Source organism: Nelusetta ayraudi, unplaced genomic scaffold (genome assembly GCF_046127955.1).
Source record: "Nelusetta ayraudi isolate G7.1 ecotype Tasmania unplaced genomic scaffold, CSIRO-AGI_Nayr_v1 ptg000083l, whole genome shotgun sequence".
NCBI classification, from domain to species: Eukaryota; Metazoa; Chordata; class Actinopteri; order Tetraodontiformes; family Monacanthidae; genus Nelusetta; species Nelusetta ayraudi.
The window spans coordinates 1,030,920-1,045,000 of NW_027466133.1; the positions used below are offsets into that span (position 1 = coordinate 1,030,920).

General features: G+C 48.1%; 2 protein-coding genes across 3 annotated transcripts in view; one reads left to right on the forward strand and one right to left on the reverse strand.

Annotated features, from left to right (window-relative positions):
* Window positions 1-1,028: 1,028 nt before the first annotated feature.
* Window positions 1,029-9,831, forward strand: ggt1b (gamma-glutamyltransferase 1b). Its single transcript, XM_076045017.1, has 12 exons — window positions 1,029-1,624; window positions 1,766-1,896; window positions 1,981-2,070; window positions 2,671-2,863; window positions 2,947-3,107; window positions 3,812-3,961; window positions 5,732-5,868; window positions 6,316-6,503; window positions 6,605-6,732; window positions 7,170-7,282; window positions 7,379-7,492; window positions 8,298-9,831. The coding sequence occupies exons 1-12, from the start codon at window positions 1,365-1,367 to the stop codon at window positions 8,442-8,444; spliced, it is 1,812 nt and encodes a 603-aa protein (XP_075901132.1). The 5' UTR covers window positions 1,029-1,364; the 3' UTR covers window positions 8,445-9,831.
* A 1,055-nt stretch (window positions 9,832-10,886) lies between these two features.
* The window catches only part of ggt5b (gamma-glutamyltransferase 5b), a 7,605-nt gene continuing 4,410 nt past the window's right edge, over window positions 10,887-14,081 (reverse strand). Inside the window, exons 6-12 of one of the 2 annotated variants that reach the window (XM_076045016.1) lie at window positions 14,014-14,081; window positions 13,787-13,917; window positions 13,226-13,446; window positions 13,034-13,125; window positions 12,825-12,934; window positions 12,511-12,621; window positions 10,887-12,422 (exon numbers count right to left, since the gene is read on the reverse strand). The exon at window positions 14,014-14,081 is cut by the window's right edge and continues 79 nt beyond it. In XM_076045016.1, coding sequence (XP_075901131.1) covers window positions 12,273-12,422; window positions 12,511-12,621; window positions 12,825-12,934; window positions 13,034-13,125; window positions 13,226-13,446; window positions 13,787-13,917; window positions 14,014-14,081 — 883 coding nt within the window. In that variant the 3' untranslated portion in view covers window positions 10,887-12,272. Of the gene's footprint in view, window positions 12,423-12,510; window positions 12,622-12,824; window positions 13,126-13,225; window positions 13,447-13,786; window positions 13,918-14,013 lie in introns of both variants that reach the window. The other variant, XM_076045015.1, reaches the window with a different exon arrangement.

The following is a 14,081-nucleotide window of genomic DNA, read 5'->3' on the forward strand; positions in this document are numbered from 1 at the left end:
GCAATCAGAATTCTATCATGATAAATTTGAGATGTTTTTTAGTTTGTTTCTTTGTTTTGCTTTTGCCCGTTATACTTACTTACTTATTGAGATTTCATTCCTCCCACGGGCTGCGACATAAGTGGTCAATTTATATTTTAGACAGCTTTATTCCCACACAAGACTTCAGGAGCTCGTTTTTTTTTATCTGCGAAAGACGAGTCGACGATGCCTAAGCAGGTCCTCAAACACACGCAAACTCGTTGGTCCCGTCAGTTTATATTGGGGCAGGAAGCGTGACGAGGGAATGTTGATGGTAACAGCCCTTTAGTGCTCCGAGTGCAGAGTCAACAGAGCCGACCGGGTTCCCGCCTTCCGCTGGGAGAGACAAACACTCGGCGGCCTTCGGTCACCTTTGTGCGGCAGGATCGCAGGTTTACCATTGGACAGTTATCAGCATGTCGCCGGGTCGATGACCCTCAATGATAAGACGCTTTCACCCTGTTTTAAGGTTTTAAAGCGACAGGATCAGAACATTTAGGCCTTGAGGGCCGGCGGAGGTGACAACAACGTTGACGACAACGCCAACGTTGTTTGTAACTGGGACGATTTTATCGACAAAGATTTCAAAAGCAGGTTTTGCAGGAGTGTTTGTGTGTGTCTCACCTTGTTGCACCTGGCCAGTCCGCTGACTCATCCAGTTACACAGTGACTCTGCGCCGGGTGTCGTTCATCTGTTGACACATTGACTCCACACACACACTTGTTGTTGCCACTAAATGTTGTTCAGGAAAAGTGAAGCTGAACTTTGACCATGATAATCGTAAAAAAGATAAAACTCAAATTGTTTTTTTCTAAACAAAAACAGAAAGAAAAGACAGAAAATGTCACAAATATTTGCACATTTCATAGAAGACGGATTCTTATCATGTTTTCCTTGTTATCTTGTTATCACTCTTAGCGTGAGCCCTTCGTCTGAGACTTTTAAGACAATCACAACGACTGCGTGTGTAGTTCGCCGTCAGAGCATGACCCCCCTACTGCAGGTTTTTCCTGCCACTAAGCTGACATTTCCGACTTGATCTGATAGGGTTGACGCTGATGACGGCAGAGCCGTTGCGTTGACAAAACACAATACCTCCATCTTGTTTGTCAGGACACTCCCACGTTGGGCTCAGACCTTCGCAATACGTCTGTGGTTCGTGTGAGGAGCGCAGGGTTTGTTTGCTGTCTTCTTTAAGGACGTGTTGGCCACTGGAACAAACTGCAAACACAGGGAGCTTTTTTTCCACCCCCGATGACTTACGTCGGAGCAGTATTTCAAGTCCTACTTGACAGTCCGCCAGAGACCTTTCAGTTTATGCTCGGCGGCGGACTGTGCAACAATGTTTGTGCCTCTGCGCTGCGAGCTAGTCGAAATGGAGCCTCTGATCGAGTCTCCTCTGATGTTCCCGCAGCTGCAGCTGAGTTCCCGTCGACCCGCAACCGGCAACATGGTCAACAAGACGATCGTCCTGGCGCTGGCGCTGCTGCTGGTGGCGGCCGTGGCCACGTTCCTGGGTGTCTTCTACGGCATCGGCAAGAAGGAGCACGGGCTGAGGGCCGCCGTGGCGGCCGACGCAGGGCCGTGTTCCGTAGTGGGCAGGTGAGCGGGGAGGTCAAAGGTCACACCTTGTCAAACACAACCCCCTAAAACTCCCAAGTTGGGGAAGTCATGCTGTTCTTTAAGTGCACAGATGAATCCTCTGCTTCCCCTTTGCCTCAATTTCAACTCATCTCCCTGCAGAGACATTCTGTTGAAAGGGGGCACGGCGGTGGACAGCGCCATCGCCGCCCTGCTGTGCGTGGGACTCATGAACGCTCACAGCATGGGCATTGGTGGAGGGCTCTTCCTGACCATCTACAACGCTACAACTGGTAGGCTGCACACAGACAGACAGACACACACACCGTCGCAGCTGTACGTTGACCCAGAGTGACCCCGTTGCCTTGCTCGCGCAGGCAAGGTGGAGACCATCAACGCCAGGGAGACGGCGCCGCGCGCCGCCACGGAGAACATGTTCGGCGGCATCGAGGATTTATCCCGGAGAGGTAATTTGAAACCGCAGCTATCGGAGGAGGCGCCAGAGGTCGGCATGACCTTGAAACAGAAAATATGTAACAAAAAAACCCCCACAACGCCCTCAATGGTCCCATATTTTACAACATTAGTTTGAGGAATATTCTCGAACACGGCTCCTAGTCTCTCTGTCTCTCTGTCCTGGCGGTGAAGTCACCAGAAGAGAGGGAAACACACAGACAGGTGTCAACCTCCACCCCGTTCCCCTCGAGGCTCCAAGAAAGTCTCAGTTTTAGCAGGGAGCTGTAAACAGAAGGCTAAAAGGGTAGGAAGACACATTTTAGCGTTGGGCCCAAAACATAGTTCCAATTTTAAATGTTTGCCTGTGTTTAGTTTTCGCCTGGCGCTCCAGTTGCTGACCATTTTGAAAAATAAAGATTTGTCAGTGGCTGGAATCGGGGACCTTTAAAGGTCAAGAACAGACCTGAAGGCGCCAGCGATGTCAGTTTGAGACAAGTTGCTTCACCCTCGGTTGTTTCAATGATTTGGTGTGTGAGCGGTCAAAGGCCCTTCGCCAGAATCTGACCGCCTCGTTTTCTGCTTTGCTTTGTCTTGTTTTTCCCGGCTGCTAGGTGGTTTGTCCATCGCCGTGCCCGGTGAGATCCGAGGATATGAGTTGGCGCACCGAAGACACGGCAAGCTACCGTGGAAGGAGCTGTTCCAGCCCAGCATCCAGCTGGCGGAAGATGGTTTCCCTTTGGGCAAGCCGCTGGCCGACGCCATCAGCAAGAACAAAAACACCATTGAAAATGACAAGGCGCTCTGGTGAGGCAGCGTGACAGTCGGTGGAAACACCTGGCAAACCCTCGGCTCGTCGACTCACCTCGCCTGCTCTTCTCCCGCTCCAGCGAGGTGTTTTGCGGGAGCAACGGTGGAATCCTGAAAGAGAACGACACCATCAAGTTCACCAAGCTGGCTCAGACCTACAGGAAGATCGCCGAGGAAGGACCCAATGCTTTCTACGAGGGAGAACTGGCCAAGAGGCTGGTGGACGACATTCAGGCAAAAGGTAGGGTGTCCAATATCAGAACGGCTCAAAATGCCCAAATCTGTCATAAATAAAATAGAAGTTCCTAGAACTTCATAACTCTACTATTTCATCACTTTTATAGTCGAGTTGTCAGGATACATTTTTATTGGTCCCAGAGCTGGTAGGAAAAAAAAAATCACTGTTACAGCAGCTACAAATGATGGCAAGATAAAAAACTAGTACTACGACTACTACTATTACTAATATTAACTTTTAACTCGTAAGCCATAAACGTAAAAGTCACCAAAGACAAATTGTCTTCCAAACACCTGGATAATTTCACCAGTATTTCACCCAGTATTTCATTCGTGTTTTTACTAGCCTATCACTCGTGTTTCGGAGACTAAAGGGTTAACGGAGGAGCAAAACATCCAAAAGACCAACACCCTCACTCTCAACACCGGCTATTATATCAGCCACAGAAAAGCAATTTCCACAGATCAGATTGACTCTCTGTCCCTCTGGAAGCACATTTATGAAACCCATCATATTTTTCTTTCTCTTTCATTTTTTTTTTTTTTTTTTTACCTCTACCACCCCCCATCCTCGAGTCATTAACAAAGCAGCGACTCAGAACAAGTAATTCCATCTGCTAACATGCACCTCTGGCTACAGCGAGGTTTTTTTTTTTGCATTCATGCTTCTCTCTCTCTCTGTCTCTGTCTCTCTCTCTCCACCTCCAGACGGCATCATCACGGAGCAGGACCTGAAGGACTACACGCCCCTCTTGGACGAGGACCCTTTAAGGGTGCAGGTGGGCGACTTCTCCATGGTCTTTCCCACCGCCCCGGCCAGCGGGCCCGTCCTGGCGCTGATACTAAACATCCTCAATGGTTGGTGAGCCTTGATGAAGGAGTGTGTGGGTTTGTGTGTTTGTGTGTGTGTGTGTGTGAGAGACAAAGAGATAGTGCTGTGTTTATGATGAACACTAAATCCACTCTTACAGTAAATCTCTTAACCTCCAGTTACCTGCAAGTGTCTTGAACTACTTTTAAACTTTTTTTTTTTTTTTTACTTTTTTTGTCATGTGCAGCAAGAGGGGTGCGTTCAGAGCATTGGCTGTTTAACTCAAAGGACAAATTGAGGGGGGGTATGGGCAGAAGCAGTTCTCATGCAGTAAATCTGCCTCGCTGTGATAAGCCAGGGGTGGGGTGGATATGTGGGAGGTGTGTGTGTGTGTGTGTGTGTGTGTGTGTGTGTGTGTGTGTGTGTGGGGCTCCAAAGAGTGAGATGGGGAGACTGATAGCGGCGGCACGCGTTATGTAACACCTGCTTTATAACACACATTCTTACAGAGTAACTTCCCACCAGCTAATGTGTAACTCCAACGTTTGCAGTGTAACTCCACTTTGTATTGCGCAACACTTGGGTAGTTTACTATTAACAAAAGAAGAGCAAAGAAAAACATACAAACCGAAAAAAAAGAAAAAGAGAAAAATCACCCCAGAATTAAATTCAGCCCAAACAAAAGCAGAGCAGTTTCCCTACCCATCATGCCGCGCTGCTTAATAATGCATCTCGCTACACTAATATTACCGTGTAATTGCGGGAAAGACCGCTTGCATGCATTATTCATTCGTGCGTATTAAAAAAATAAATAAAACCGGATAGAAATTCCAGAATCTCCTGCACGTAATTCAACATTTAAGAGTTTCAAATTGCAGTTTTAACCCCTTGCAGCAGGAGGAACCAATACTCCTCCATTAGTGCATCCGGAGCGCTGACCTATTTTTCCTCCACTCATTTTGACATGTTATCACGTCAGAGTCAGGATGACGTTTGCAGATTTATCTCGCATGCAAAGTACGGTGAGACATGACGAGGCGGAGTCCCAGCAGGCTGCGCTGATAGACGGACGGCGAGCCCCTGCTGTGTTATCTTGACACGGAGCGGCGCCGAGTCATTTTGACGCAATGTGACGGCTGTGTCTCTGATAATGCTTTGAGGCTGCAGTTATTTTCGTATGTTCAAAACGTGTCCAGAACAGAACTGATGCGCTGGTTTTGTCTTTGCAACTGTTGCCTGTTTTATGTTTTTTTTTTTCCCCCTGTTTGCACCGCGGTCTCATTGAACGCCCTCTGCCTCCCGCCGCCGCCGCCTCCCGCCGCCGCCGCCGCCGCCTCCTCCTCTCAGCACGGTGACAGCACCGCCTGCCTCTGCAGATTAAATGTGAAACTTCCTTCTAAAGTAATTAATCTCTCCGAACCTTCCCTCTCCAATGACTGGCCACCCACTCACTCTGCCCTGCTGCCTTTCTCTCTCTCTCACACACACACACACACACACACACACACACCCTAATTTGGTCAATTTATCTCTAATTGGACACAGCTGAGCAGTGGAGCCTCTCAGAAGAAGATGCAGAAGAAGAAGAAGAAACTAAATCTTCCCATTCTGACGGTTTCTGTGACTCAGTCTTGGCGTCTTAGCTCCAAAACTCTGCCGTCAGCTCACTCGGCTCACTCGCTCAGCTCAGCATTTTTTTTTTTCAAGGCTCAAGTACAAAAAAAAAACAAAAAAACTGAGCCCCTGCTGAGTCACAAGTGTCGTCTCGCCGTCTTCATTTTTTCCTTGCTCAGGCGTTTCTGCTTCTCCGCCAACAGGCTACAAGCTGAGCCCGGAGAGCATGATGGGCTTGGAGAACCAGGTCCTGACGTACCATCGCATCGTGGAGGCCTTCCGCTTCGGCTACGCCAAGAGGACTTTGCTCGGAGATTTGACGTATCTCAACATCACAGATGTAAGGTCACTGCAAAGGTCCTAACAGATTTGCAATGAGCTGCCACCAGGGGGCGGTTTGCCACATCACTCAGACCTTGAAATGCACCCATTGGCTGTCGTGCTATAAAAGCCCCCTCTTGTTTGGTTCTGCGGCAAAAAGGGTGGGTGTTTTTGGGTGCGTGTCCATAAGGTTGCTGTAAGTCATTTTATTAAATTAGCTAGCCGCCTGCCGCAAGCTAACACCCCTCCGTGTTCTTCTTTTGTGGTTTTTGAGAGAAGTTTGGACAAGTTATGGTTTGTTACATCTATTGAATGACGGAGTTTGTCGAGTTGGATGTTGCAGATTTTCAGAGAGGAAACCTGAACCCTCCTGATCGATAGCCAGGTCTCCTGGGAAGTCCTGCCGTACATGTGGCTTTTTGTTTTTTGTTTTGTTTTTTTCACGTTCCACCCTCTTTGTCCCCAGTTTGTCGAGAACATGACCTCTGCCGCCTACGCCAATGAGCTCAGAAGCAAGATCACCGACGACACCACGCACCCCATAGAGTACTACGAGCCGCAGTTCTCCGTCCCCGACAACCACGGCACATCGCACCTGTCGGTGGTGGCAGCCGACGGGAGCGCCGTCGCCGCCACCAGCACCATCAACGTCCAGTACGGCTTCCCAGAGAAAGTTGTTTTTTTTGCCCGCTGCCGCCTTGGGATTTTTTTTATGACAACACCACCAACAACAAAACTGTCTCATTCACCTGCAGTTTTGGCTCCAAAGTCATGTCAAACTCAACGGGGATCATCCTCAACAACGAGATGGACGACTTCAGTTCCCCGAACATTACAAACGGCTTTGGAGTGCCGCCCTCGCCCAACAACTTCATCAAGCCAGGTAATGGAACGCCAAAACACACGCGAACACACGCGTACACACGTGCGCACGCACGCACACACACACACACACACACACACACACACACACACACACACACACAGATGCACACTTATCAAACAACAGATAAGCAGGCTGAGTGAGGGTTACGCACAAGTCGGCTCATCCTTCGAATGCAATTCCCCCTCCGAATTGATTGCCGAAATATTACCGGCCCTTTCTGGTTTGATCATTTAAAACGATTGCCCTTGTACAACGTTACACAAGCATCCATCCAATCGAAACGGCTCTTCATGTGTAATTGTAGTTCTGTTTTCCACTCGTCTCGTCCGATTCTAGCCTCACAAACAGACGTAGTTAAGGAGGCACAAGAAAAGTGCATTCCAGTCGAGTGCCTTCACTATATCTGTTTTTCCCTTTTTAAAAAAAATTACCAGGAAAAAGGCCGATGTCTTCGATGTGTCCGACCATCATCTTTGACAAAAACAACAACCTCAAGATGGTGGTTGGCGGTTCCGGAGGAACGAAAATCACAACCTCCATCGCTATGGTGGGGAAAAACAAGCGGCACTCAAGTCAAAAACATTTTGACATTTTCTTGAGACTCGACCGCTTACTGTCATTTATTTATTCATTTTTAAAATAGGTCATTCTAAATGCACTGTTCTTCAACTATGACGTCGAAAGAGCCGTGATCAGCCCAAGGATTCACAACCAGCTGAGCCCCACCCAGACGGTGGTGGAGCATCACTTTAACAAGGTAAGCGACAAAGAATCATGGGTGAAAACAGCGGCTGTCATCCGGCTCGCTGGATTCACCCGTAGGCGTGTGCGTAATATAACAAGTGGAGCATTTATTGTGTAATTAGAAAGTTGCCGACGTAATTTGCCATCAGGCCAAGTAGTGGCAAATGCTAAAGTTTTCCGCTGATTACGAAATCTCTGCGGGCTACTGGACGTTTGGATCCTCCACGTAACATGCCAGTGTTTGTGCTCCAGTACACAATAATCTGACTGCGCAAGTGGATGTGTGTTGACTTTGAGACAGATGCGAGGTTGCCCTTGAAAATTTGAGCATGTAACGATGGAAACGCTGCACCAAGCGGCAAAAGCGGCAAAAGTAGTGCAGCAGCGCTGTGAACTAGCATGCTAGCTAACGTTTTTGGGACCAGCTTGCAAGCTGATGTGCTGTGTTTACCACCTTAAATAAAAAAACAGGTTGTAAACTTTCAGTGACATATAGGGAAGGAAATATGAAGCAAATGAGCAAAATCTCTAGAAACTTTACATGTTTTGACTACAACAACTGCGCGTTTGATGCTAGCGTTAAGCAAGCTCTCAGCTTGGTGCACACTGTTCACTTATCAAAGCTGCTGTTTTATTTGACTTCCCCTTGGTGACAAAAAAAAAAAAAAGTCCAACAACAACAACCAAGACGCGGATCAACCGCATTCTTTTCATGCAAACGCGCACTGTCAACTTGTGCAAATGCCTCCTTTGAAACAACCAGTCAGGCTCAACTTTGCTTTACTCGTCTTAATGTCTTTGTGTGCTCCTGTCCGCAGGCCATTGCGACCGGTTTGGAGGCAAAGAACCACACAGTGGATTACCTCACGACGATAGGCGCCGTGGTGCAGGCGGTGGTGCGTTACCACGACGGACTCAGAGCCCAGTCGGACCCTCGCAAGTCGGGGTACGCTGCTGGCTACTGAGGTTGCTAAAACACGGCTCGGAGGCAGCGGCCGAGGGATTAGAGTCAATCGCCAACCAGGGTCTGTCTCGTCCTCTGTGCTCCACCCTGACGGCAACTGGCTGCGGTTGAAAAGTAACAAGTGCATATTGACCCTCAGGTGCAAAGCAGTGCGGGATATTTAACTTAAATCAACTTAAGAGATGTTGAGAGTTGTTGTGAAAAAAAAAAAAATCATCTTTTTTTCAACGAAAAGATGATTTTCACTTCACACACTTTGGAAACAGTGTGAAAATATTTATTTTCAATGAAGTACTTCTGTACAACAGGGTGCGACAGACAGAATTGTTTTTTCAGTTTGAGCAAACAATCTAAAAATCCGGGTTTCAAAGTTTTAGCCAATTTTTTTTTATCATAAAGAACTCAATTGATCTCTGGAAAACAGCATATTTAGCCCTTTGTTTACAACCTTCTGTGAAAGCCGCAACTTGTTGGACCTTGTTGCTCATGTTTGGAAGGGGACAGCTGGGTCGGGTTGGGGTGTGGGTGCCACTGAAAGATCCCTTAGTGACATCACAACTAGCATTTGCCTCACACCTGTGTGAAAAGCGGAGCGAGGGAGTATACAAAATATGAGACCTTTGATTCTCTTGGTGTCTTTTTCACCTTCTTCTTTTCAAGACATCTGCTGTAAATGAAATGTATGTATATTGTAAATTTCACGTAACTTTAAACCTTTTCCGTTCTGCTTCTGCACTCCAATTTTGCATGATGCGGTACATTTTCTTTTGTTTTTTTTTAGCCTCAAATTTAACTTCTGATCAAGCCTGCATTGTCCTCTGTGGTGTCCAGACACTCCAGAATAGAAAAAGACACATTTCAGAAAAAAAAAGATAAAAAAAAACAAACAAAAAAACAAAGGCGACGACGGTGATGAGACTGTTCGACCTCCACCTGCGGCTTCCCGTCTTCCGATGCACTAATTGTGTTGCAGCTGCTGTAAAAGGAAGCGAGCGGGACACCTCAAACGAGCACGCCTCCTTGATGGCTCACGGCCAAATCACCTCGACGAGTCGGCGTTCCGACGGCCTGTGGCGACCCCCGTAACAAGGTCGCAGCCGCGACCGCCGCCGCTCAGATTCAGGGCCCTTATTATCTCGGCTGGAATGTAAATAGCCACGTGAATGCCAGTGTCACGACAGAGGAGACGGCCTTAACGGCCTCAACCCTGCGGCTCCACCGCAGGTCACTGTTTATTTATTTGCAGACAGAAATCTGAGAGAATTTGCATTTTTATATTTTTCTCATCCGCTGAACATTTGACCGTGTCAATTTTGTTGAATCTGATCTTTGGGACGTGCTTTTTGTTTTTCCTGGAAAAAATAAACCTGAAGTGAACTGATTGTAAACCGCAATGGTATCTCATGTCTTTATTTTGGGTTTGGATGGTGATAAAGGCTACAGGCTGCAAACATTAAATAAACGGAGTGCAGCCGGTTTCATTTTTTTTTTTTTTATGATTGACTATTCTCAGCAAACTGCAGACAGTTAAGCATCTGTTAGTCAAACTGAGCCAGCTTTACACACACACACACACACACACACACACACACACACACACACACTCCAACATAGAGGGGGCATCAAAAGCTGGACCTCACTCAATTTGTGAGAAAGAAGAAGATTAGAGGAGAATCATCAGAATTATTAAGAATTCATTAAAGCTTTGGCCGCCAATTCAGGTACGCTGGTTGACTGCATGAGAAAGTTGTTATCATAAATTGGGTCACTTTCTGCAGTTTTAGCAACTCAGTCCTGGGGCTCAGCAGGACCAGGTTGTTGTGCTTCCACTGTCCATGTTGCACACAATGACACATGCACTCACAAAATACCTGTGATCCATTTCCGGGCCTGTTTAGTCCAACGCTGAGCAGCCAATCAGGATCCTTGTAGCTGACTGGTTCACTTTGAAGGTTCGATTCTTTCCCAAAGGGTTTTTTTCTTTTTTGGATGGGCCCTTAACAGTGTAATTGAAACAATTGTCTGGATGCTGCTGGCAGTCAGAAGGTCGTCTCCTCGAGATGAGGGTTAATTTCTCAGCATTGAAGCGATGAAGTCTTAAACTTATCCAGATGAACTCATTTGTCACACGGCGGCGGCGGCGGCGCTTCTCGCGGACCCAGATTTGCATCTTCTCGCAGCTCTCGTGGAGACTCTCGGGGGGGGGGGGGGATCCGGGAGCGGGAGCCACTTAAGAACTCATCACTAATTCATGAGCCACTCCAGCGCGGAATGTGTCTCATTAACCGCTCCCTTTGTCTCGGCTGCGCGCTGACACGAGGCGAGCCGGGAAACAGCGATCCGATTATTGCCCATCGGCGGGAAACTGTGACGGCGGAGAGGAAATCTTCAAAGAAGTGACGTCTTAGTGCGGGAAGTGCGGAGAAAGAGGAGTGTGAAGGGAAACGGGGCAAGCACTTTATTTGTTGTAGAGGTGTGTTAAATACAAAAATACGTTCAACATATCAGATCTAGAAACAAAACTGGCATTTTCGATATAAGACACCCAGAATCACAAGCAGGTGACAAGAAATGTCAAAATCGCTGTACATTTGGTCAAAGTAAATGAAATTTCACACCCGACCTGAATTCGACCAGCTTCACATTCAGTCTGTCAGGATCACAGTTAAAGCTGCCGTTTTGTTATTTTGCTCTCTGTGGCTCAGCGTCGCAACAGCTTTCAACCGGTTCCACAAGATCTAAGCTCGATCATCACTTTGTTCAGTCGCTCAAAAACGTCCAGAATTTCAGACGCCGCCGTCCTGCAGTTGGGCCTGCAGCTCGTCCACCTGCAGGGACGGCCGCTGCAGGCGAGGCTGAAGGCGAGGCTGAAGGCTATTAAACGGTATAAACTCTAAAAATAGACGATAAAAACTGTTCGTAAAGACGAGCACAATTGCATCAAGATGGAAACTACACAACGGTCACAGTTGCTCTTCACACAAACACACACACACACACACACACACGCACACAGGGACTTCACAACAGTAATCTGATTACCTGGATCTGATTACTTGTAATTACTGGCTTCAACCCTGTTGTCAAACACATTTATTCTTTAAGGCTTGATTAAAAAAAACTAACAAAGAAAATCACATTTTCTTACTAACTTGAAATTTAACTCATAATCAGGTGGTTTAGATCTTGCTTTGGGCTTGACAAGCAAAATAAACCCAACATAACAATGCAATATGTCCCAAACCGCACATATCTGATGTCTCTTTTGTCCCCGATCTCATCTCTACTTTTTAAAGTCGCAAACAAAGGGCTAACGTGACCAACATTGCAGACTGAAGCAGACTTTGCCTTCGTGAAGGTTCACAAAACAGAAACAGGCTCAGAAAACCAGTTCACACAAACACAGGATACAGTCAGAGTGGCATCTGTATATTTCTTTTTGGAAAGAAATATGCAAATAGTCATTGAAAAAAGGTCTAAAAACAAAACAAAACCAAAAGAAATATCTATAACTTACATCTGTACAACACGGCGACGTTCACAGTTGTCAGGTCGATACGATCTCCTGCCTCCAACAGCTGAGAAACCCGTGACGCGGCTTCCGCAAGTTCCGCTCAGAGAAATATCATCACCTGGTTGAGAAGTCCTCGGTTTGGGACACACTGCTTGTGTAACGACCCCGGCACTTGTCCGGGATGATGTGTCGCTTACCGGCGAGCCAGACAGACGAGGGGCCGGGGGGAGGGGGGGCGTGGCCCCGCCGGGTGCCGCCGCTGCAGGCGCCCGGATTAGCGATTAGCGTCCTCACAGTTTTGGCCGGAGCCGGCGCTCAGTAGCCGGCCGGCTCGCCTCCCTTCCTGCTGTCCGACACGGCGGCGATGCAGCCGCTGGGCTCCTTCTCCAGGCCGTTGACCACGTTGAAGAAGCGAGGCCACTTGCCCACCGAGTGTTGCAGAGCTCTGAGTTCCTTCTCAACCGACTGCAGAGAAAATGATTGGAGGTTAAGGGGGGGGGGCGGGAACTAAGCAACCCCCACCACCTGAAGAAAAAGTGTGTGACTTCTTCACCTCGTCGAACCCGCGTTCAAAGTTTGCGACGTTCTTGGAGTCCACGTAGATGATGGGAGCCGCGATGGCCTCCTTCAGGTTCATCCCCAGCCACAGGCGGTTCATGATCGACTGCCAGGAAGGGAAAGGAACGGGAAAGAAGGAAAATAAAGGGAGAAACAGAGAAAAAAGAAAAAAGAAAGAAAGAAAGAAAGAAAAAGAGAAAGAAAGAGAGAAGAAAGAAGGAAAGAAAGAAGGAAAGAGGGCGGGGATAAAAATCACGTGAACAAACCAAGTCGGAGGCAGACAAGCGAGGTGAGTTGAGGGTTCGTTACCAAGGCGACGGCCGAGGTGATCATGCTTCCTCCTGAGCCGCCGATGAGGAGGAGGCCTCCGGACTTCAACTCTAGGATGGCCGGAGTCATGGAGGAGGGAGGCTGCTCACCTGTGACATCATCATCATCGTCATCATCATCGTCATCATCATCATCGTCATCATCATCATCGCCTCCACATTCCAGCTCAGCCAGGGTTGGACAGGTACCTGCCCTCAGTGCATCCGCCCGCCCGCAGAAGTCCGACAGCTCGTTGTTGAGGATGACGCCCGTCCGCGGCGAGTAGACAGCGCCGCCGAATCTAACGACAAACACGACGGCAACATGAGGACGCCGGCGTGGAATAGAACTGAGTGGCTGATGTACATCGGATTTAGAAACGTTGCGTCTGTGCCGCTCACAGTTGGTTGATGGTGCTGGTAGCCGAGACGCCCAGTCCGTCGTCATCCAGGACGGACAGGTGAGTCGTGCCGAAGCGATCGGAGGGGACGGAGGACGAGGAGGAAAAAGAGGCGGAGGAGGGCTTCACGTTGGTGTAGTAGGCGGCGTCGTGGGTGCGGTTGGGGGAAATCATGTCCCTGATGCGACGGATGAAGGCGGGATCGATCAGGTGATCTGAACCCTGGAAGGACATGAAGACAGTGACTCGGGATTGAATCACATCCGGCTTCCTGCTGAGGTCAAACTAGACTCTTTCCAATGACCATTAAGCAGAGATTGCTAAACATGTTCTGCAATTATTTTGGTGTGGCCACGAACTAGCGGAGGTATTGGTTTCTTTTTGTGACATCACAAAGGTCTGACTCAAAGAAATGTGTGTTTTTAGGCACGCTCGTTAGAAGAAGTGGAGGAAAATAGTAAAAGTCACACTGTTTTCATTTGGTGGGAGTTCACAGACATAATTCTCCAAAATATGGAACCTTTAATTTTCCAGCCAGTGCCATAAAGACCTGCTTCCAAACCTTTGGGTTATTGAACTGCGGATCTCTGATGCTCCTCTTCTGTCCATTGGCAAACTTTGCCACCTCTATGTAGTGATGGAAGGTCTTAACCCCACGCTCGCCGCCAAGGTCGTCTGGGGTCAAGCCGAACTCTGCAGAGAGGAGAAGAGGAACACGCTCACCTATATTTAAAAAGTTGGAAACCATGGTACAATTGAAGTGGAACATCATGAAAAGGTGCTGGAAACCTTTCATCAGTCGGAGAATGAAGGCCAGCAGAGCACCCCCTGCAGGCGGCGGAGCGACGTGCAGATCA

Coding starts and splice junctions, on each gene's coding strand:
- ggt1b (XM_076045017.1), top strand. CDS start 1,365: ATGTTTGTGCCTCTGCGCTGCGAGCTAGTCGAAATGGAGCCTCTGATC. Junction 2,864..2,946: donor GAAAATGACAAGGCGCTCTG/GTGAGGCAGCGT, acceptor CTCCCGCTCCAG/CGAGGTGTTTTGCGGGAGCA. Junction 6,733..7,169: donor CAACAACTTCATCAAGCCAG/GTAATGGAACGC, acceptor AAAAATTACCAG/GAAAAAGGCCGATGTCTTCG.